Source organism: Pyricularia oryzae, chromosome 6 (genome assembly GCF_000002495.2).
Source record: "Pyricularia oryzae 70-15 chromosome 6, whole genome shotgun sequence".
Lineage (NCBI taxonomy): Eukaryota > Fungi > Ascomycota > Sordariomycetes > Magnaporthales > Pyriculariaceae > Pyricularia > Pyricularia oryzae.
The window spans coordinates 129,947-149,297 of NC_017853.1; the positions used below are offsets into that span (position 1 = coordinate 129,947).

Genomic DNA, 19,351 nt, shown 5'->3' on the forward strand with positions numbered 1-19,351 from the left:
GCCTAGTGACCCTGTTGCGTGTGTGTGCGCCTTGATAAATCCAACCTCTGAATCTTCTTCTTTCGCACTGCCAAACAAAGTTTACGCAAATTGATATGAGGTTAAAGTCCAAAATCGCGGGCAGAATCGCAATGTAAACATTGACGACATGCAGTTCACGTCAACATCAACCCCACCATGTGCCGAGTCTCTCCAACCAACCGCGAGACGCGAACTCCGAGCCGCCGCCAGCAGCGTCGGGGCAGCCATCGGATGAACCTTGTGCCCATGTGCTAAACCGAAACGAACTTGACGCACTAGAGGCACCCAAGTTAACTATGCAAGGTAGGCAGGTAGCAATTTTACTGGCCGTACTGTGGTCTGTCTATGAGCGGAGATCAACCGAAGTGTCGTATGGCGGCGGGTTGCAAAAGAAAGTCGATCCAAGGTCCGATTCGGCGGTGCAGGGTCCTCCGTTGATTGATGGATTGATTGATGCCTGTCAGGCCCAGGCCCAGTGGTGCCCGGCCCCGTAGTTCACCCCACCTTCCGGGTCCTTCCAGGGCTGTACGGCAAGGTTCTAGGCAAGCTAGCCCGTGGTTTCACCCTTTCCCCGCAAACAGTCCCACCAAACTCTAGCCATCCATCTCAGCTTCGGCAGCTATTTTTCAATTGCTTGCTTCCCTCCACATTATCCGAAGCGTGGGTGGTTTGCGCTCCCAAGTTCTCCTATCTTCCTTCGCCCTCCACATAGCCTCTTATCAAATCAAACAACCGAGCCGTTACACACGTTGTTCGTTAGGCGCCAACCGAAACGCAGAAACAGAATGGCACCACCGCAGCCTGCCGAGGCCTCTAGTGCGGCTCCGTCGAACATATTCCAATGTGGCATCTGTGCCCGAAGCTATTCCCGGGCGGACCACCTGACCCGCCACATCCGCTCACACACCCAACACAAACCCTACACTTGTCAGCACTGCGGTAAGTCGTTTGGACGCATCGATTTGCTTCGCAGGCACGTGGCCGCCCATAACCCGGAAAATGCCTCGGGCAAAGGTGGCCGTGGCGGACGCATTGCCCGGGGCCAGCACCTGGAGAGGAGAGTCTCGCAGGCATGTCGAAACTGCTCGCAGAATCATTTGAGGTGCTCGGATAGCAAACCATGCAGCCGCTGCGTCAAGGATAGTCTCGAATGCGTGTGGCCGCAGCAGCATAATCAGCCGAAACACCAATTACCATTGGAGCAAAACAACTTGCAGGCCGAAGACGGGAATGAAGACGGAGAAGGGGATTTGCAAGAGGATGAAGATGTAGAATCATCCACTGCCGATCCCGATGCTGGACGCGGCTCGCTTATGGCAAATGTGCCCCCAACAGACGACACTAGCTCCGGCTCGGTGAATCCGGCTGCCCCACATTTGATGACAATGGACTCGGGCTTCTCCAGACCTCCGGCACCCGACTCCATATCGGCGATTGATGTCGGCTACTCAAGGCCGCCGCCTCATAACTCAATGACTTCGTTATTGCCGCAAGGCATACCTAACAATATGGAACCGATGCCGCACATCGCCGTTCCCCCTCCTGAAGGCGGACTAGACGCCTTTCAGGTATTCGGCCACCATCATCATGATTCCATAATGACCGATTTCCCGCACTCACCACGCCGCCTGCCAGCATACGCTTTTCTTGATGCCGACTTTGACCTTAACGAAGTCGATCTCGGGTTTCTCGAATCTTATAATACCAACATTCCTTTCAATCTCTACTTCCAAGAGAGCCCCAACACCATCACCAGCCCGGCAACAACTAGACAGGAGACAGTGAGCTCCATATCGGGCATCGCCGTCAACGAGTCTTCTGCTCCCGCGGCGGTGGCAAGTCAGACTCGACGATCAAGGTGGCGTTTTGTGCCCAACAAGAATGACCGTGGCGGCAACGAGGAACAAAACCTTTCCCTACCTACCGAAGATCTGGGAACTTCGCCCGAGTCTCGAATCCACTTCCAACAAGGACTAGGCACAGCTGAGCCGTTGCGAACGAGTACAAGGGACAAGCTGTTATGCATGATTGTGGAGAACTGCCGTCCCGACAACCGGATCAAGGCAGTGTCGTCGTTCCCGTCAACGGAGCTCCTCAACGTTCTCATTCAGTTCTATCTGACATCAACAATATCGCAGCCAGAGTCTTTTATACACCTGGCTTCATTCAGTCCTAATACCGCGCGGCCCGAGCTGGTGGCAGGGATAATAGCTCATGGTGCCGTCATGACGCTCGACCCAACATTGGTCAAACTGGGCTTCGCAATCCAAGAGTGCGTGAGGGTGGCCATTCCAAGAAGGGTAAGTCGAGCAAACACTGGTTTCGCTCCTCCGCACGCATATTTCCCAGGATGCTGATATAGAGGTTCCCAGTGGGAAGCCGACAACCGCGCAACCCGCGACCTCGAACTTGCCCAGGCATTCTTGATCAACCTCCGAATTAGCCTATGGTCCGGCGACTCACGGAAGATGGAGATTGCCGAATCGTTCCTGCAGCCGCTTCTTACCATTCTGCGTCGGGCCGGAAACCTCCAACGGTCCCGCTACCCACCCTTGAACCTCCAGCTCCTCCAAACGACGGAAAACTTGGATGAGGAGTGGAGAAGCTGGGTGGAGCTGGAATCCTGGAAGCGGCTCGTCTTTCAATTATGGCTTCATGACGCCGACAACAGCATCGCACTACTTGTTCAGCCGCTGTTGTCGTATGCCGAGTTCCACGCCCCGCTGCCTGACCACCCGAGTACGTGGCGCGCTGGCGGACCTGAGGAGTGGCGGCGAGCTCAACTGCATCAGCTCGAGAGCAGTGACCCAATCGCTCGCAGCGAGCAGTCACATCATTTCGTAGTAAAGCCAAGCATAGTGGACTATCTGGCCGACTTCAACACCGTCGACTCGATCGTCTCTATACGCGCGTCTGTTGACCAGCGTCTCGCCAAGCTCTCCTTCCTGGCCGGCGTTTGGCGGCTCAGCTGGGAGTATAACCAACTGAAGGCTTTACAGCGGCCGACCTTCAACGCTATCAACCACTCCATGCCCCCAGGCGGCCAGACGCACCTGCGAACAAGCTTTTTCATGACGTCCCGCTACGACGAGCTTCACAGCATGCTGGACCGCTTCGCCCTCGGCCAGGACCAGCACTCCACGCCCGAGGTCACCCTCCGGCTCGAAGTCGTCCGCCTAAGCCTGGACGTGCCGCTGGCGGACGTGCAGTTCTTTGCGGGCCTCGACGGGCCCGAGGAGGCGCGCCGCGTGCATCCGGCCCTGCGGATGTGGGTATGCACCCCTTCTGCCCGGCGGGCGGTCGCACACGCCGGTCAAGTCGTCCGGGCGACGAGGCGCGTCAGCAAGACCGACATGTCTGGGCTGGCCGCGACGGCGCTGTACCACTCGGCGCAGGTTCTGCTGGTCTACGGGGCGCTGCTGCGCGAGGCCGGTGTCGATACGCCCAGGGATGCGACTGCGGTGTTTCTGGACGGCGAGGACCGCGACGCGATTGAGCGGTTTGTGCACCTCGATCGTGGGTCCCCGGCCGTGCGCCTGTATGGCGGTCGTGCTTGTGCTCAACAGCCGTCGTCGAATTATGCAGATGGGGTCCAGGAGAAGCAAGCCCAGCAGCAACAGACCATGACTGCCCTCTTGTCCGACTCGCCGATGGTCTTGAAGGCCGTGTCCCAGGTTCTCAGGTCCAAGTATGAAGATGGGCGAAGGCCTATTCTAATCGACAGCATCATCCAACTCTTGACAGATCTTGGAGGCGACGGGTCTGGGGTGTAAAATTGCAGCCTTGGGGCGTGCATCAAGTATTAATGATTGTAAGATTTCTGTGTCCTTTTTTGGCTGATCAGAGTGTGTCTGTGAGTGTGTGTGTGTATAGCAGCTTCTGTAACCATATAACATTTGTATAGTACAGACCCCCACGGTCCTTCACGATAAATCCGTCTTTAATTTTTCAATATCTTCTTTGATTTATCGTGACGCAAACAACCGGTACCCATGGTAGCCTGCAAACCCGACCCCGGTCAAGATGGTACCAAAGAACAGAACTGCGCCGGTCAAGATGCCCTGCTCAAAGAAGTTGATGCCGACCTGGTTGAGCGGCCTTGCCAAAGCCGGCATCTCCCTGCCCAGGTCCCTCGCCATCTCGGCCATGACGGCCGCGCTGGCGTCACCACCCCCGACGACCTTGCTCAGGACCTTGTCCCCGCCCACATCCCTACCGCGCTTCCCGACGTAGACGGGCCTCGGCACCGTGAACATGTCTGTGGACGGCGCGGCGCTCTCGGGGTCGATGGGGTAGCCGCGGGCCGCAGCAGGGCCGACGAGCAGGCGCGGGGGCACGTGGTTGACGTAGGCGGCGGCCGAGTCCAGGAACTGCGTCACGTACTTTGCGTTGGCCGGGTTCTTGGTGAAGACGTAGGCGGCCAGCAGGTCCCGGCCCGAGGCGTCGATGGCGTCGTCCATGCTCGTCACCGAGTGGATGGCCAGCACGGGCTGGGTGACCTTGGGGGCGGACGACGACAGGAGGAACGAGTCGCGCGCCTCGACGGTCAGCACGGTGCCGAGGTCGCCGGTGCTGACGACGCGGGCCTTGCCTTCTTCCCTGACCCTGTCCAGCGGGCTCGGGTCGGCGGCGCTGCTGCGCGTCGTCTTGCCGCTGCTGGGGGAGGCGGCAGTGGCCCGGCTGGAAACCACCGTGGCCGTGTGGCGGAGAACGGCCTGCAGGAAGTCCTTCTCCACCCACTCGTTCACCAGCACGACGTCCGGCGCGTAGGGGGACGTGCCGCCCAGGGCGAAGCGGGCGCCTACCAAGGCCGAGGCGGCGGCGTCTACGTCCGCATCGCGCTCCACGATGGCGATGGTGCGGTCTGTATTTGGGCAGACGAGCAACTGGTTGAAGCGGGTGGTGTGTTCGGTGCCTGTGGGTGACTGTTGTCGTTGCTGGTGGGTTTGCTGGACATAGTGGATTACTTGTGTGTCGCCAAATGATGCAGTGGAGATTTCATCTGAAGTCGCGAGGGCCACTGCATCGTGATCGACAGCGTTGTGGAGGGCTTTGCGAAGGGCGGACGGGATTTCTTGGAGGGTGTTGTCAAGCTGGTGTGGGGGGGAAATGTCATCCCGTGTTAGTAAAAAATTCAGTTCCACAAGCAACGTCATAATACGATTCAGGACTTGCACCAACCTGCAATATCACACAATTGCCGCCCGCAACCGCCGCCGCCACGGCTGCCACGGCGCTGTACACGGGCGTGTGCGCCGCGGGCGTCACGACCACGATCCCGACGGGCCTCCTCGCCTCGGCGGCATCCTTGGAGCTGGCGACGCTGTACTCCTCTGCAAAGGCGGCCTTGACGTCGAGGGCGGCGGCGAGCTCGCGCACGGCGCGCAGGGCCAGACACAGCTCCAGCCGGGCGTCGGCGGGGGTGATGCAGGAGGGCAGGAGGGCGTCGGCGAGGATCGCGCGCTCGAGGGCGTCGCTGTTGGAGGCGACGGCGTCGTGCAGGCGCTTCAGCTGGGTCCGGCGGAAGATGGGGTTGCGGACGCGACCGTCGACGGCGGCGGCGTGGACGCGGGATAGGTGCGGCGGGTTCGCCTTTGTCCGGCTGGGGGATTGGTTGGACATTTTGTGAAAGGGGGGAAAGAGGGGCCTGGGTATGTATGGTGTGGTTGTGCGAATTGGTTGAAGAGATTGGGGGGAGAAGGACAATTTTGACACTCGACTAGCAAAACTGGCCTGATATCGTGAGTGGAATTTTTTGTCGATTTCAGAAGCAACTTCGTTCCCTGCTTTGCCTGCTGAACAACATTGCACGATATATTGCCCCGAGGATGCCTTGTAACTAAACGGATGCGGCCGATTTTTAGTTTTGGGGCCTGCCAAAAATCAGACTATCAAGTTGGATTTTTTTTTAAAATAAAACACCCTTCTGCTAAGTTTCGCTCGGTCGGCATTGAGGTATAAGGCCGACGGCTGAGAACGAGCAAGGCGAAGGTGGACGACGGTGGACACGAGGTGGGGGAATGTACCGGCTGGCAGGGGAGATAGCAGTTTCGGCTCCACATAATCGTCGGACTTTCTCAAGTCGTCAATGACAGATGGGGCCATAAGGGGAATTTGGTTGTGTGGGGTCCGGGGCCGCCCCACTCCCTGATCTCCAAGTGGGCTCGATGGTACCTGTTTCTTCCCGGGTTCCTGGAGCTAAGTAAAGGTACGTACCGTGCAGCGAGCTGGGGTAAGGTCGACAAAAGACGCCGCCCGATTCATTGCGTTTTTTTTGAAAAAGGCGGCTTCAAACAAGGCAACGACGTCCAAAAAGGCAAAAACCTACCCAACGGCCACCGCTACACAACACAACACAAAGCAGTCGCAATGGCCTCCACGACAACGACGACCATCACGACGCCCGCTAGCGTATCAGAAGTGCTCGTCGACTACAGCCTGCACCATTCCGACAGCACTCCCGCCGCCGCCAAGGAGGAAGGACAGCAGACCGCGACGGCGAGCAGCAGTGACACCAGCAACCCGCCAGGCTATGGGGCGCAGTATCGCCGGGTGCCTGCGCACCGGCCGATAAACAGGCGGCTGGATCAGAGCCAGCGCGCCGTCTATCAAAACGGCGGCGAGCGCGTGTTTATCACCGTCATGTTTGGTGGACTTTTTATCAACTCTGTGAGTTTGGCGGTTTGCCATTGGCCGGACAGCAAGTCTCGTGAGGTAGCTTGCTGACAATTGCGATGCGACGAAACCTTTTTAGACGGCGGCCAAATTGTGGAACGCGACATTGGGGAGGGTTAACCCAGGCATCTTTAGGTATCCCGTGGGCGGCGAGATGTGACCAGGGGGGAAGATGTCAATATCAAGATGCTGTATCATTTATTTTCTTGGGTTTATTACGACAGTGAAACATCAGCTCATGCAAACGGAAAACGATAAAAAATGCATCATTTATTCCAGCCTTGAATCACTGTACCGCCCTCCATGTGTCGACAAGCCATGCAAAGGACAAGCTGTGTAAAGGTAGGTATCCAAAAGGCCAACAACAGTAACGGCAACCACCCATTTCTACCTCGCATCCCCACCATGCTCTACTCGGACTTCTTGACTCCCTTCATGGTCCCCAGGTCCTCCTCTACCATCTTTCCACCGACCTCAAACGGCTGGACCGGCTGCAGGATGAACAACATCCTGGCCCACTCGGTGCTGCTCAGGTTGCGCCAAGCATGCATGGTGGCCCTCTGGACGCAGACGTCGCCCCTCTTCATGGGCCTCGTGTCCCCCGAGTCGAGCAGCAGCTCGACCTCGCCCTCGATGACGATGCCGTAGTCCATGCTCAGGGTCCGGTGCATGGGGCTCACGTGGCCCGGCTCCATGTCGACGTAGCGCAGCACCGTGCCGCCGTTGACCACGAGCCCCGGCGGAGAGGCGAGGAAGCTGCTGTACGAGGCCAGGTCGGCACCGCCTGCCAGCTCGGCCGGGAAGGCAGACGTGATGAAGCACTGCGCGAACTCGACCCCGGTCTTGATCTTGCCGTCGCCCAGCCGGTAAAAGGGCGCCTTTGCCGGGATGCTGGTGTCGACTATGGCTTTGCCGGTTGTCTCGTCGTGGGTCGTGATGTACCGGTCCGGGTGGCGGAGGGTGCCTTCGAGAGCCATTTTTTTTCTTTTTTTTGCTTTTTGCTTTTCTTTGAGGGGTGGAAGGAAGAAAGAAACAGCAGCCGTGTTTTGCAAGATTGTGTGACAGCTTCTGGGCTTGCACTTGTTGTAGTGTTTGTGTGTAGCTAGCAGAGGAGCAGGAGGTTTGAAGTTTTCTTTCTATGTTTCTTGACTGTAGAGTTCACAATGCTGTAAATGTTTCGATGAGCAATGGCAATGAAAACAAACACAGCCTGATGATAATCTTGACAAAAAAAAACAGACTTGAAGATGTCTTGGTGTGAACCACTCCGCACCATCGCCCTGTCGCTATGAAACTACGCACGTATGAGCCCTATCTCCGCACTTGTCCGATGCCCGCCGCGGCTGCTGTGTCATGCCAGATCCCCCCCTTCCGATCAAAGACACACGCCGCCTACCGAAGGAGCGGGGTGTCATACCATATGCCGTCCCATGTTTGGCAGCTTTTGGATACGAGTGCCCGGTTTCGGGGTATCGGTAGTATCATGACAGTCAAATGCGTTCGGTATAAGATGGGGGGTGGTTCGATTAGTGGTTGGTTCGGGATGTGGAGGGAGGATGTGCGTTTCTCCCCAATCGTTGCGTGCTTCCGCCCGTAAAATGGAGCGGGGAAGACGTGAACCGACCCCTTGGGAATCGCACCCCCTCGATTATCAACTTGTTGCTGTTGCGAATGGGCGCGATAAGCGAGTGAAGGTTTTTGGTCTGTTTCGGTGGTGGTTGTGTTTCGGTGGAGGTTGAGTCGGTATTATGGGACATGGTGCGGAGCCAATGCTATCCTGTATGCACACCTATGTAAGGTAGTATGTAGGCAGAATCTATAGTTTTGCCAACACATGCATACTTGGTCAGTCTATTATTGACAATCAATGACAAGGCAGCAAGTGATAATAAAACACAGAGACCTTGACAATCTATCAATTTATTCCCGTGTCGCGTGTCAGATCCAGTCTAGTCCTGGACGAGACAGTGAGCCATTTGTAAAGCGACTCATACATATCATATCGCATATACGTCAACGCCCGGTGTAAGTCAAAAAACGTCTTCAGCACTCGTTAGTCGACCAAGCGCTCAATGTTTACGGCAGTAGCAACTAGAACAAAAACTTACCGAGCAGCAAAACAATGGCGACACAACATTCAACAGGCGACGGGTGGGCGCATCACTTTTCCGTCGTCAACATACCTTTTGGCATAGCATCGTCGCCTCGCTTCCCCTCACCCCAGCCCGCCACCAGGGTCGACAACGACGTCATTTTTCTTTGCAAACTTTACGAGCAAGGACTGCTCAGCAGCGTGCCGGACCTCCCCGCTGGTGTCTTCAAGTACTCGACCCTCAATGCCTTTGCGGCGCTGCCCAAGACGGTGCACAGCGCCGTGCGCGAGGCCATACAAAATGCCTGGCGGGAGGGGAGTGTTTCTAGCGAGAGCAGGGAGGACGTCAGCAGTGTCACTATGCACCTTCCTGTTCACGTGAGCGACTTTACAGGTATGTCGCCCACCCATGATTGCCGAGACAGGCAGGGTTGAGACAGATATCAATGAGACTAGGTAGTCATGGTATCACAAGCCACATGACTAACAAGACAAAAAAAAAATCCCAGACTTCTCGTGCAGCCTAGAACACGTCAAGAACGCCGGGCGCATCGTCGTTAACAACGCCAACCCACCGCCGGGCTTCTTCCACTTCCCCACCGCCTACGCCGGGCGGGCCAGCTCCGTGGTGGTGTCAGGGACGCCCATCGAGCGGCCGCTGGGTCACTTTCCCGACCGCACGGTGCAGGTGGAAGCCCCCGCCAAGCCGCCCGTCATCTTTGCGCCGACGCGCGCGCTGGACTACGAGGTCGAGTTCGCCGCCGTGATCGGCACCCCGCTGCCCATGGGCCAGCGCACGGCCAGCGTCGCCGCCGTGGACCGCCACATCTTTGGCTTCGTGCTGCTCAACGACTGGTCCGCGCGCGACATCCAGGGGCTCGAGATGCTGCCGCTCGGGCCCTGCAACGGCAAGAACCTGGGCACCAGCGTGTCGCCGTGGGTGGTGCTGCCGGACGCCCTGTCGCCGTTCCGCACGCAGGGGCCCGAGCACCTTGGTCCCGTCGCGCCGCACCTCGCCGACCCCGTGCGCGGCACCTTTGACGTGACCTTTGAGGTGGCGGTGCAGCCCGCCGGGGCCGGGGATTTTGCCACCGCGGGCAGGTCGAGCCTCAAGGATCTGTACTGGACGCCGCGGCAGATGGTGTCGCATATCGTGAGCGCCGGTGCGCCGTTGCGGACGGGGGATTTGATGGCCACGGGCACGGTGAGCGGCGCCGGGAGGGACAAGGCAGGCTGTCTGCTCGAGGCTACCGAGGGTGGCAAGGTGCCGCTCGAGCTTGGAGGAGGGCTGAAGAGGGCGTACCTGGAAGATGGGGACGTTGTGCGGATCACGGCGGTTGCAGGTGGTGAGGGCAGTGGAGTGGGTTTTGGGGAGGTGGTTGGCCAAGTATTACCTGCGCGAGAACTTGCCTAGTGGATTTGGCATTTATTTTTTGGCAAATTATATAAAAGCTTCCATCCCCGTCCTCCTCTCCTTCATCCTGATCTCCCAGTCCTTGGCCCCGAGATAACTACAATTAAACTGCAAAAACTCCCCAGGATTCATCGTGACCTTGCCAGACGCATCCGCTCCTGCGTTCTGCCTCCCCTGAGCCCTGCTGAAATTCTGAATCAGAATCGCCCGCTGGTGCCTCACCTCCCAGACCTTCCTCAACGCCTCGCACACCTGGTCCCCCGTCGGCCTGGCCGGCAGATCCGCAAGGTAGGCCTGCAGTGCCTCGGCGTCCTCGACGGCCTGCGATGCTCCCTGTCCTTGGGTCGGCAGCATGGCGTGGGCCGCGTCGCCGATGAGGATGGCGCGGCCCTTGCTCCACGCATCGAGCGGGTCAATGTCGCGCAGCTGCCACAGTCCAACGTCCTCGTCCGCCACCAGCTTGATCATGGCCAGGAACCAGTCCGGAAATCCCTCAAACGACGCGAGGAGCGCCTTCTTGGACCCGGCGCCATTCCAAGCCTCGCCCGGGAGGGCCTCGAGCAGCTGGTCGTCGGGGACGAGGCAGACGCCGCCGTACAGCTCCCCGCCCCTCGCGGGACCAAACAAGACCCGCCGCTCGTGGCCCAGGATCATGGTCGTGCCGGGCCGATCGAGGTCGCCCATCTCAGGTGGCGCGCCGTGATCCCTGACGGCGGTCTCGATGATCGACCGCGGCAGGTGGATGCGGTACGCCGTCAGGCCCGTCGGGTGGATTTCGCACTGCTTGCCCACCACGACGTCCCTCAGCGCCGACCTGATGCCGTCCGCCCCCACGACCACGTCTCCACACACCACCTCTCCCCCCTCCAGTAGCACAGCTCCCTCTTCCAGATCGCAGCCCACAGCCCTGCACGCCGTCCTGATGACCGCAGGTGGGCCGGGCCGATCTGTGCTCTCGGCGGCGCGGCGCAGCGCCGAGTGAAGATCCTGCCGGTGGTACATGACCCGATCGGCGCCGAACCTGGCCCGGTCAAAGGTCATGGTGTTGACCAGCTTGCCGGCGGCGTTGCGGATCATGAAGGCCTGGTCGGACAGGGGCTTGCAGGCCTCCAGGAACGGCGCCAGGCCCCAGCTGTCGATTATTCTCGAGGCGTTGGGCTGCAGGGAGATGGTCGCCCCGACTTCGCGGAGCATGCGGGAGCGCTCCAGGACTGTGATCCGGCGGCCTGGGCCGCGGAGGGCGATGGCCTGTTGGGTTTGGCGCAGGCTTTGTTAGTTTCGCACTGACGGGCTCGGGTTGCTATGTTGTAGCAGGCTTGTGGAAAATGAAATTCTCTGCGTCAAGATATTCGGGACTCTGGATCCGGATCTTACAGTGACAAGGCCACCTATTCCTCCGCCCACGATGGTGATTTTCAGGGGTTCGTCGACGGTCATCTTGTTCACAAATCAGGAGGTAGTAGAGAGCAAACCAGTGTAGTAGCCAGTGCAGTAGCGAGAACGGAAGAAGCTATAGATGAAGCTAGTAAAATAATACAAGAAGCTTCAAAGACATCATGGGCAAAACATACTGGCAATGCAGATGCACACAATCCTGGCCATTCCCATCATATGTCAGGCTCGACTAATTCCCTGATTCGGATACTCCGATCTCAGCTCTCGGTTCGGGCCAGTTTCATCAAGGACCATTGACAGACAGCTAGCCGCACACAAGCTAAAACAACAATACCCCACCGTTCAAGAGATCCTGACTGTGGGGTAATGCAGATGATGGAACATGACTCCGTTTGCCTCCGCACAGCATCGATCCACTTCCCCTCAGTAGAATCCATGGTCTTACACGAACCTTTCTACATTGGGAACGGGAGGTGGGGGCCTCTCTACGCCGTCTTATACTCGGCAGTCAGTTACGACACACCTTTTCCGGGGTGCACGCCCAGGGGGTCCAAAATGAAAACTGGTGGTGTTTATGCGACGCCTGGCTTCAAGGTCTGATCTATCAGAGTTATGCCAAAGGAACGGTAGTGTAGGGCGAGCTTGGAGTATGATTCCGGAAGAAAGCGGTTCCGCAGTCTGACAATGAGACGGAGAAAGGGACGCCAAAAAAAGAAAAGAAAAAAAAAACGTAAAATAAAACCAAAAGATCAACTAGACTAGCTATGTACAGTTACTTTCAGGCACCACCCCGACACCCAAAAGCTCTACGCCTTGATGTACGGAATGCCCGTCAGCTTAAACGCCCGCTCGCTGAGCACCGGCTCGTTCAGCGGCCTATCCCTTTGGACCGCGTCGGGCTGCCCGTTCCTCTTGGCCTCGTTGGAGCCGACGTGCCTCGCGTTGGGCCAGTGCGTGGTGCCCACCCTCCTCTCGAACGCGTCCTTCTTGCGGACCAGGTCCTCCTGCGTGGCGTGCGAGACGGGCATGAAGCAGGTGTAGACGGCCAGGCGGTCGACGCTCTGCCGGCTCGGCGGCACGTTGAAGTGCGGCGTGCGGCTGTCCCAGACCAGCAGGTCGCCGGGCTCCGCCGTCGGCTTGATCCACTCGCCGCCGTTGTCGGCCAGCCACTTCATCCCGGCCTCCGTGAAGCCGTACCACTCCCTCGTCCAGGCCGGGATGCGCTCCTCGTCCTTCATGGCCTCGTGGAACGCCTCGCTCATCAGGTGGCCGCCCCTGCACACAATCAGGCCGCCGTCGTCCGGCCCGTTGGGGTGCAGGTTCACCAGGCCCTGCAGGCACCTGAAGCCGGGCTTCTCCGGGTCCTGGTCCTGGTGCGGCCAGGGCTTGTTGGCCGGGAGGTTGTCGCGGTTCGCGAAGCCGTAGTTGATGGCGTCGAAGCTGACCAGCAGGTCCTCGGTCCCGTAGACCTGCTCAAACGCCTCGACCACGCCCCGCTCCGACCGGATCGCCCACACAAAGTCCTCGTGCGGCGCTGCGTAGTTGAGCAGCATGCCCTTCTCGTTGATCACCGGGAGCTTGTCCGGGTGCACCGTCGAGGGGTCTTTGCGGTCGTAGCCCAGACCAAAGGACTCGACCAGCCCAAGCATCTTGTCTGCGTACTTGAGTGCGTTCTCCCGCGGCACCGCCCCCTTGATCACTGCGTAGCCGTCGCGGACCAGGTCATCCCGCCAGTCACCAAAGGTCGGGTCTGTGCCGTCGACCTTGAGGGCTGGTTGGACGGTCATTGTGGTTGTGGTGGACATCTTGAGGTGTACGTGTGGGGCTGCAGATATATCGGATACTAGAATGCTGTTCTGTGCACCTTCTTATGGATGATAAGCCTTTGTGTTGTTTTTGGTTGCCTGTCCAGTAGTAGAGCAGATCCAAGTCCAAGCCCACCTATACATAAATAGCCATAACTCGCCTCGGACAGTGCATCTTGCTAGAGCCACTTAGAAACACACCCGGCTCGGTCTGGGGGTCCCTTTTCGGTTCGGTCGTTCCATGTGTGCAAGTCGGCTCGGTTCGGCTGGGGTAACAAATGTTAACATGGCTACCCGGTTCATTGGTCAGTCAACGTAATCACCATCCAATGCTCAGAAATTTGCCACTAGACTACTCCAAAGTTTTGTCAGATCAACAGCAGTGGCTTAGGTAGGAGGGCAAATGATAATTTGACAGCAGTGGGAGAAAGAAGCCTGCACGCTGACAGTCGGAAATTGAACGTTTTATCAACCAAAAGAAAACAACTGTACAAACGTCCTTACAATCCCGCCTTCCTCCTACACCTTGATAGCCTCAGGCCAATGCCCAAACATGAACTGACTATTACACATATTGGTCAGCTCCCAGGTCTCGGCCATCAGCCTGCCATTGGCCCCTTGGTCCTCCTCATCGCCCACCGCGCCCGCCGCGAAGAGCAAGGGCATGAAGTGATCGTCGGTGGCGTGCGCATCCCTGAACTGCGGGTGCTTCATGAGGCGCGCGGCGGCGCGGCGGAGCGTGGGCCCGCTGTTGTTCCGGAGCACGTCCTCGACGGCCTGGCGGAACTCGAGCGCCCACGGCTCCGGCGGCCGCTCCTGGGCAAAGTTGTCGCTGAACCGGATCATGGGCATCCAGTGGTTCCTGTAGAGGTTGTGGACGGCGCCGCCGGACCCGATGATGAGGTAGCCTTGCGCACGCAGCGGGTGGAGCGCCGCGCCGACGGCGAGGTGCTCGTGCGGGTCGTAGCGGCCGTTCATGGATATCAGCGTCGTCGGCGGACAGCCGTTGGGGAACATCCGGATCAGGATCAGGTACGTGTCGTGGATCCAATCAAACGTAGGGTTCCCACGCGCGTCGAAGCCAGCCTCGTTCAGCAGGGAGATGGCCTTTTCGGCGCCCACCAGGTCCGGGTTGAGCTTGTAGTCTACGTACTTGCTCGGATGGACGTAGGCGACTGGTGATTTCCCCGGGTTCGGGTTGGTGGCGACGTCGATGCGCCTATCTCCGAGAGCATCCCAATGTGCGCCCTGGTGTTCATTTTCTCCATGTTAGTCATGTGGTTTTTTGGACAGGTCGTAAACAGTACAAGCAAACAGGACCTAGGCTACGCTACCATCATGACGATGCCTTTGATGCCCTTGGCTAAGGCATCGTCGCCGGCCTTCTTCCAGTAGTCGGCCGACTCGGATTCCTCGCCAAGCATCATGGTGGATCCATGGCTGAAGAAGTAGACTGGCGTCAGGTTGTTGGCCATTTTGGAGTTGTTCCGTGCTTGACACAAGTTGAATTGAAATCGCGCAGATTGCGCGGGCGGCAGTTGGATGGCAGCACTGTAGGACACAGATCAGAAAAGCAAAGCGACCAGGTATACCAAAGACAAATTGGCGGCTGTCAGTGCTAACTGATTGTGGGCAGCCGGCAAATTTCCTCTCTTCTCTCTTTTTTGTTGACTTGCTTTTTCGGCTTCTTTGCTTTTCTTTTTCTTCTTCTTCAACTCGAGTTGAGCAACCCCATTACGAAGCCTAAATTCACACTGACGGAAGGCGCGGAGTTGACCATTTGGGCGCCCCTACCAGCTAGGAAACTACGGCTTGGTGGGGCCCGCTCAATCAATGCCTTGTCCATCTATCCAGCGCTATGTTCCTCCACTTCCCGCATCAATGTGGGGGGCTAACGACAAAACTAGCCCAAACTCGTAAAGTAGGTAAGGTAAAGGTACCTTTGGATGATTCCCTTCTCCCATCTTCCTTGGGTACGTACCTGAATGCTGTACCGTCCAGCCGGGATGTGTGCCAAACTTGGAATCAATTGTCGAGTTGCAAGTGGTCTACAATGAGTAATGTAGTATGCCTTACTAATGTGCCCAAGAATTTGATGGCGAGGAATGCATAGGTGCTCAAGTTTACCCTGCACCTATTTATAATTTGCTAGAGCTAGAAACTGTCTAGTACTCCCCTAATTCTTTGCTCCACTACCGCCCGAATGCCAATTTTCCGTTGGTGTAAACCATCGAGGACTGCCCTCGAGGGCACGCTCAAATATGGTTAGAACTGTAGTATAGCCGGATTCCCTACCTGCCATCATGGAATCGGTTGTTATTATGTCTATGTGGGCACTTAAATCGATCTGCCGTGATAATACCATTGAGTTCAAGTCAACTACCCACTTCGATATTTCGACGGTCGTGATGCTACCCCATTTCTGTTCTACCAAGAATGTGGTCTAGAACCAAAACCCCATTTCGCTGCCTTCTTTTCCCCTCTCGCATTGCAGATTTGCGGGGAAAAGACATCCCAGTGCTGCACTCCTCCCTCAGCCTTTGGCCCTATCGGTTCGGTTCGGCATAGTGTCCGTACCTCCTCCTTGCAATTCCCATACTTGCATTTCCTGCAAACTGCAGGTTTCGAATGGAAAGGTTTTGGTTTGCGGTACGTTGATGCCCATCTGTATCCATTGTATTTTTCCCACATCATGTCCACCGACCAAAACTCGGCTCGGTCCGGCTCGAGCCCAATGGAAAGCATGGCTGATAGCCAGGTCCACCAAAGAGGTGCCAAGCGCCTACGTCTCTCGGTCGCCTGCAACCGTTGCCGCGCCCGCAAGGTACGCTGTGACGCGAGCCTTCCCAAGTGTCGCAACTGCATAACCCGGAACGAGGTGTGTGAGACGACCGACTTGCGGAACCCCGGAGGGCCCGCCCCGGCCGTCAGGCAGCTGGCACCGTCCAAGACCGACCGGAGCTCGGGGCCGGGGGCTGAAGATAGCGCAGATCAGGAACGAGTCCCATATCGGAACCTCACAACTCCTGCTCCCGACTCTGTCGCACATACTCCCGCCGTCGGGTCTACAAGCCAGCCGGCAGCGGCCCCGCGTGTTTCCAAGGCCCGCAAGTCTCCCGGTACCACGGCCAGGGCCAACGGCGAACGGGCTACTGCATCCCGTTCTTGCAAGAGAAAGGCTTCCCAATCTGCCGAACAGCCTGCCCCTAAAGCGGACTTCATGTCTTGGCTACGAAGAGCATATAATGCATACGTTGCAGACAACCTGCCCGAGGGAAGCAACGGCAATACTGCGCCTACCCCGCCCCCGGCCGTGACTGGTCCCGCCCCAGACGTGGTTGTCAACACTGACGGCACGCCTGACAAGGTCAAATACATGGGTGGCAGCAGCCTTCAATGTCTATGCCGGTTTGTCGACCTCCACTTAACCAGGCGGGGGCTGAGTCCAGCCAGCACACAATTCAAGCATGGCATGGAGCGCAGCGAGGAGTTTGAACTGCCGATAGACTCGCCCTTGCCAAATCTGCCACCGCCGCAAGAATGCCAAAAGTACGTGGACGCCTTTTTCGATCGGCTGTGGCCAATCTTCCCCGTGGTCGACAGAAGTTATGTGCAGGACTATGTCGACTCGTGCCAAGAGCTGAAGGCGAGGTTTCGGGGAGATCAGCTAGGTGACCATGCCACGTGCAAACGAGGACCAAAGCTCGCCATGGGATATGCCATCATCGCCATCGGTGCCGATGAGATCAACGGTAGAACCTCGGAAACTGGCACCAAGTATCTGACTGCCGCATATTGGCTGTACGCCCACCTGATAGCGAACCCACACCTGCTGAGCGTTCAGGCAATGTTTCTCATCGCGCTCGCCCTGCGCGGTCAGAATCGCGACGGACAAGCCTGGCACGTTCTTGGCCACGCCATCCGGACCGCGCACTCCATCGGTCTACACAAACACATCACCGACTTGTCCACAACCCAAGAGGGTGACGATACCGATATCAACAGCGTCGAGTCGCTCAGACGCAGGGTGTGGTGGTCCTGCTTTGCCCTTGAGAAGCTAATGCAGCTTGAATCTGGCCGCCCTTCAGTCATCAACAGCGATCTGGACGACACTGACCTACGCCAGATCAGCTCCTGGAGCAGGAGCAGCGCGAACGCTGAGTCTACAAATGACACCCTCAGCGGCAATCAGAGTCATTTCACGGCTTGGATCGCCCTCTCGCAGATACTCGGTAGGATATCTCACCACATATACAACCGCAAGTCTGTGAATTCGTGGAACCTTCTCAGTGAGACAGCCCGGCTGGACCAAGCCCTAGTCGACTGGGAGCGCTCGCTCCCAGATAGCCTCAGACTGTCCAACATCACCAGTAGCGAGTCCTTTGTAGGACACAATGACCCCATGCGCCAACATCTCTCTGGATTTCTTTGGCAGCAATTTTGTCACGTAAGCTTTTTTATAGTCCTTTACAGTCCCTAGGCGGCATGCTTCCGTCAGTTTTGTTGAGGCCACTTTTTGGACCTTGTGCCTTATCGTCTGACTTTGATGCTGAAATCACGCCTCAAGCAAATAGGCACAAATCGCCCTGTTTCGCGCAGCACTCGTCTTCCCCTCGACCAGCTTCGAACAGGAAGTCACCAAGCACGGAGACAACCTCCCCTCAGCCGCTCGCCTCCTCAACAGCGCCAACCTCTGCGCCGACGCCGCCCGCAAGACCATCACCACGGTCTTGTACCTGGCCGACCACGGCATCCGCTCGATCCTCCTCGGGCCCAACCCACCTTACCTGGGCGCCGTCGTCCTGGCCCTGTGCATCCTCCGCCAGCCGACGAGGCGGCTGGCGAGGGCCGACCTGGAGCTGCTGAGGTCGGCGACCCTGTACGTCGAGGACGTGTACAGGTCTTGGGACTACAGCGAGGACTTCATCCGCGGCTGCGCCCTGCTGAGGGAGCACGTGCAGACCGTGCTGGATCAGCTGCCCGAGTCTCCCGCTGCCGGCAACCGGCCGCCGAGCACGACGACGCGCCAAGGCCTACCTGCAGAAGAGCCTGCGGTTGCTCGCTCGGCTTGGGTGCTGCAAAGCGAGGTGGACGGCACTGCGACCATGGGCGGCAGCTTGCACGGCAGTAGCGTAGAGCAGGCACAGTTTGACGGCGGAGAAGCCGCTGCGACTAACGCATACGAGTGTGGGTTTTTACCCAACAATGGTGTTCAGGATCACCATCGTCAAGACCCAGCGCTGCTGGACCCCTTGCTGCAAACGTTTGAAGGCATACAATTCGAGGATATTTGGGCCATGGTTGGCTCGGAGTTTCTAATTGAAAATGACAATGTGGTGTTTGCGCCGCTGTAGGAAGAATCTGGTTATAACTGAGGGCTTGTGAAATAGTATCAGAGTTTTATACATCAACAATTGAATGCTCATATTGAGGCGAGCCTTGCCACTGACTGCTAGTGAACTCGATACCAGTGAAGAAGGACACTTTTCAACAGACGCTTATATAAAATGGGCACTAATGAAACATACAGCGGTAGGCATAAATCGACATCCTTGAAAGTAACAAAGGGCCCAAGATATCACAGGTAAGCACGGTGATATTAGATGCCAACATTGGTGGCTAACCTGGCCAGGAAAGCAGCTCACGCGATCTAGTATTACTCAGGATGCAGTACTGCGACTATAGGTCCTTTCATGTTACGGTATGCTCAGTTGCTTGGGTGCCTATCAACCGATGCGACTTGAGTAGGGAATGCAGGCCAAGCAGAATTCGGCGAGGCCTCTAAAAAAGGGAAACGAGCAAGAAAAAGAAAAACCCAAAACCACCGTTGATGCCCCAGGTTAAGGGTAGCACTTTGTAAGTGCAGACTAGAAAGTAGTAGGTTGCGACCCACAAGTCATAATCCGTATCACTTGGTGTGGATGGCGCCAAGTGACGTCTTCCTGCCGA

At 57.4% G+C, this 19,351-nt stretch overlaps 9 protein-coding genes across 9 annotated transcripts; 4 read left to right on the forward strand and 5 right to left on the reverse strand.

Moving 5' to 3' along the window:
- Positions 1–675: 675 nt before the first annotated feature.
- Positions 676–3,960, forward strand: MGG_08784 (C6 transcription factor RegA). Its single transcript, XM_003719141.1, has 2 exons — positions 676–2,321; positions 2,394–3,960. The coding sequence occupies exons 1-2, from the start codon at positions 807–809 to the stop codon at positions 3,792–3,794; spliced, it is 2,916 nt and encodes a 971-aa protein (XP_003719189.1). The 5' UTR covers positions 676–806; the 3' UTR covers positions 3,795–3,960.
- Positions 3,378–5,992, reverse strand: MGG_08783 (uncharacterized protein). Its single transcript, XM_003719142.1, has 2 exons — positions 5,203–5,992; positions 3,378–5,114 (listed from the first exon to the last, which is right to left on the reverse strand). Exons 1-2 carry the CDS (start codon positions 5,641–5,643, stop codon positions 3,987–3,989), a joined length of 1,569 nt encoding a protein of 522 aa, XP_003719190.1. The 5' UTR covers positions 5,644–5,992; the 3' UTR covers positions 3,378–3,986.
- A 245-nt stretch (positions 5,993–6,237) lies between these two features.
- Positions 6,238–6,982, forward strand: MGG_08782 (uncharacterized protein). The gene is made up of 2 exons (XM_003719143.1): positions 6,238–6,690; positions 6,776–6,982. Exons 1-2 carry the CDS (start codon positions 6,391–6,393, stop codon positions 6,854–6,856), a joined length of 381 nt encoding a protein of 126 aa, XP_003719191.1. The 5' UTR covers positions 6,238–6,390; the 3' UTR covers positions 6,857–6,982.
- A 124-nt stretch (positions 6,983–7,106) lies between these two features.
- MGG_08781 (cupin domain-containing protein) lies at positions 7,107–7,673 on the reverse strand (the record flags this gene model as incomplete). Its single annotated transcript, XM_003719144.1, has 1 exon — positions 7,107–7,673. The coding sequence occupies one exon, from the start codon at positions 7,671–7,673 to the stop codon at positions 7,107–7,109; it is 567 nt and encodes a 188-aa protein (XP_003719192.1).
- Positions 7,674–8,818: 1,145 nt separating this feature from the next.
- MGG_14140 (fumarylacetoacetase) lies at positions 8,819–10,202 on the forward strand (the record flags this gene model as incomplete). Its single annotated transcript, XM_003719145.1, has 2 exons — positions 8,819–9,182; positions 9,298–10,202. 2 exons carry the CDS (start codon positions 8,819–8,821, stop codon positions 10,200–10,202), a joined length of 1,269 nt encoding a protein of 422 aa, XP_003719193.1.
- A 27-nt stretch (positions 10,203–10,229) lies between these two features.
- Positions 10,230–11,639, reverse strand: MGG_15380 (salicylate hydroxylase; the record flags this gene model as incomplete). Its single annotated transcript, XM_003719146.1, has 2 exons — positions 10,230–11,450; positions 11,577–11,639. 2 exons carry the CDS (start codon positions 11,637–11,639, stop codon positions 10,230–10,232), a joined length of 1,284 nt encoding a protein of 427 aa, XP_003719194.1.
- Positions 11,640–12,403: 764 nt separating this feature from the next.
- MGG_08779 (uncharacterized protein) lies at positions 12,404–13,402 on the reverse strand (the record flags this gene model as incomplete). The annotated part of the gene is made up of 1 exon (XM_003719147.1): positions 12,404–13,402. The coding sequence occupies one exon, from the start codon at positions 13,400–13,402 to the stop codon at positions 12,404–12,406; it is 999 nt and encodes a 332-aa protein (XP_003719195.1).
- A 355-nt stretch (positions 13,403–13,757) lies between these two features.
- On the reverse strand, positions 13,758–15,179 carry MGG_08778 (aromatic ring-opening dioxygenase). Its single transcript, XM_003719148.1, has 2 exons — positions 14,737–15,179; positions 13,758–14,650 (listed from the first exon to the last, which is right to left on the reverse strand). Exons 1-2 carry the CDS (start codon positions 14,875–14,877, stop codon positions 13,922–13,924), a joined length of 870 nt encoding a protein of 289 aa, XP_003719196.1. The 5' UTR covers positions 14,878–15,179; the 3' UTR covers positions 13,758–13,921.
- A 915-nt stretch (positions 15,180–16,094) lies between these two features.
- Positions 16,095–18,824, forward strand: MGG_08777 (uncharacterized protein; the record flags this gene model as incomplete). Its single annotated transcript, XM_003719149.1, has 2 exons — positions 16,095–17,849; positions 17,977–18,824. 2 exons carry the CDS (start codon positions 16,095–16,097, stop codon positions 18,754–18,756), a joined length of 2,535 nt encoding a protein of 844 aa, XP_003719197.1. The 3' UTR covers positions 18,757–18,824.
- Between the last annotated feature and the right edge of the window lie 527 nt (positions 18,825–19,351).

Excerpts from the sequence above, each read along its gene's own strand:
- MGG_08784 (XM_003719141.1), top strand. The coding sequence starts at position 807 with ATGGCACCACCGCAGCCTGCCGAGGCCTCTAGTGCGGCTCCGTCGAAC. Across the intron at positions 2,322-2,393 it reads GGGTGGCCATTCCAAGAAGG|TGGGAAGCCGACAACCGCGC; the intron begins GTAAGTCGAGCA and ends AGAGGTTCCCAG.
- MGG_08783 (XM_003719142.1), bottom strand. The coding sequence starts at position 5,643 with ATGTCCAACCAATCCCCCAGCCGGACAAAGGCGAACCCGCCGCACCTA. Across the intron at positions 5,115-5,202 it reads GCAATTGTGTGATATTGCAG|CTTGACAACACCCTCCAAGA; the intron begins GTTGGTGCAAGT and ends CCCCCACACCAG.
- MGG_08782 (XM_003719143.1), top strand. The coding sequence starts at position 6,391 with ATGGCCTCCACGACAACGACGACCATCACGACGCCCGCTAGCGTATCA. Across the intron at positions 6,691-6,775 it reads GTGGACTTTTTATCAACTCT|ACGGCGGCCAAATTGTGGAA; the intron begins GTGAGTTTGGCG and ends AAACCTTTTTAG.
- MGG_08778 (XM_003719148.1), bottom strand. The coding sequence starts at position 14,877 with ATGGCCAACAACCTGACGCCAGTCTACTTCTTCAGCCATGGATCCACC. Across the intron at positions 14,651-14,736 it reads TCAAAGGCATCGTCATGATG|GGCGCACATTGGGATGCTCT; the intron begins GTAGCGTAGCCT and ends AATGAACACCAG.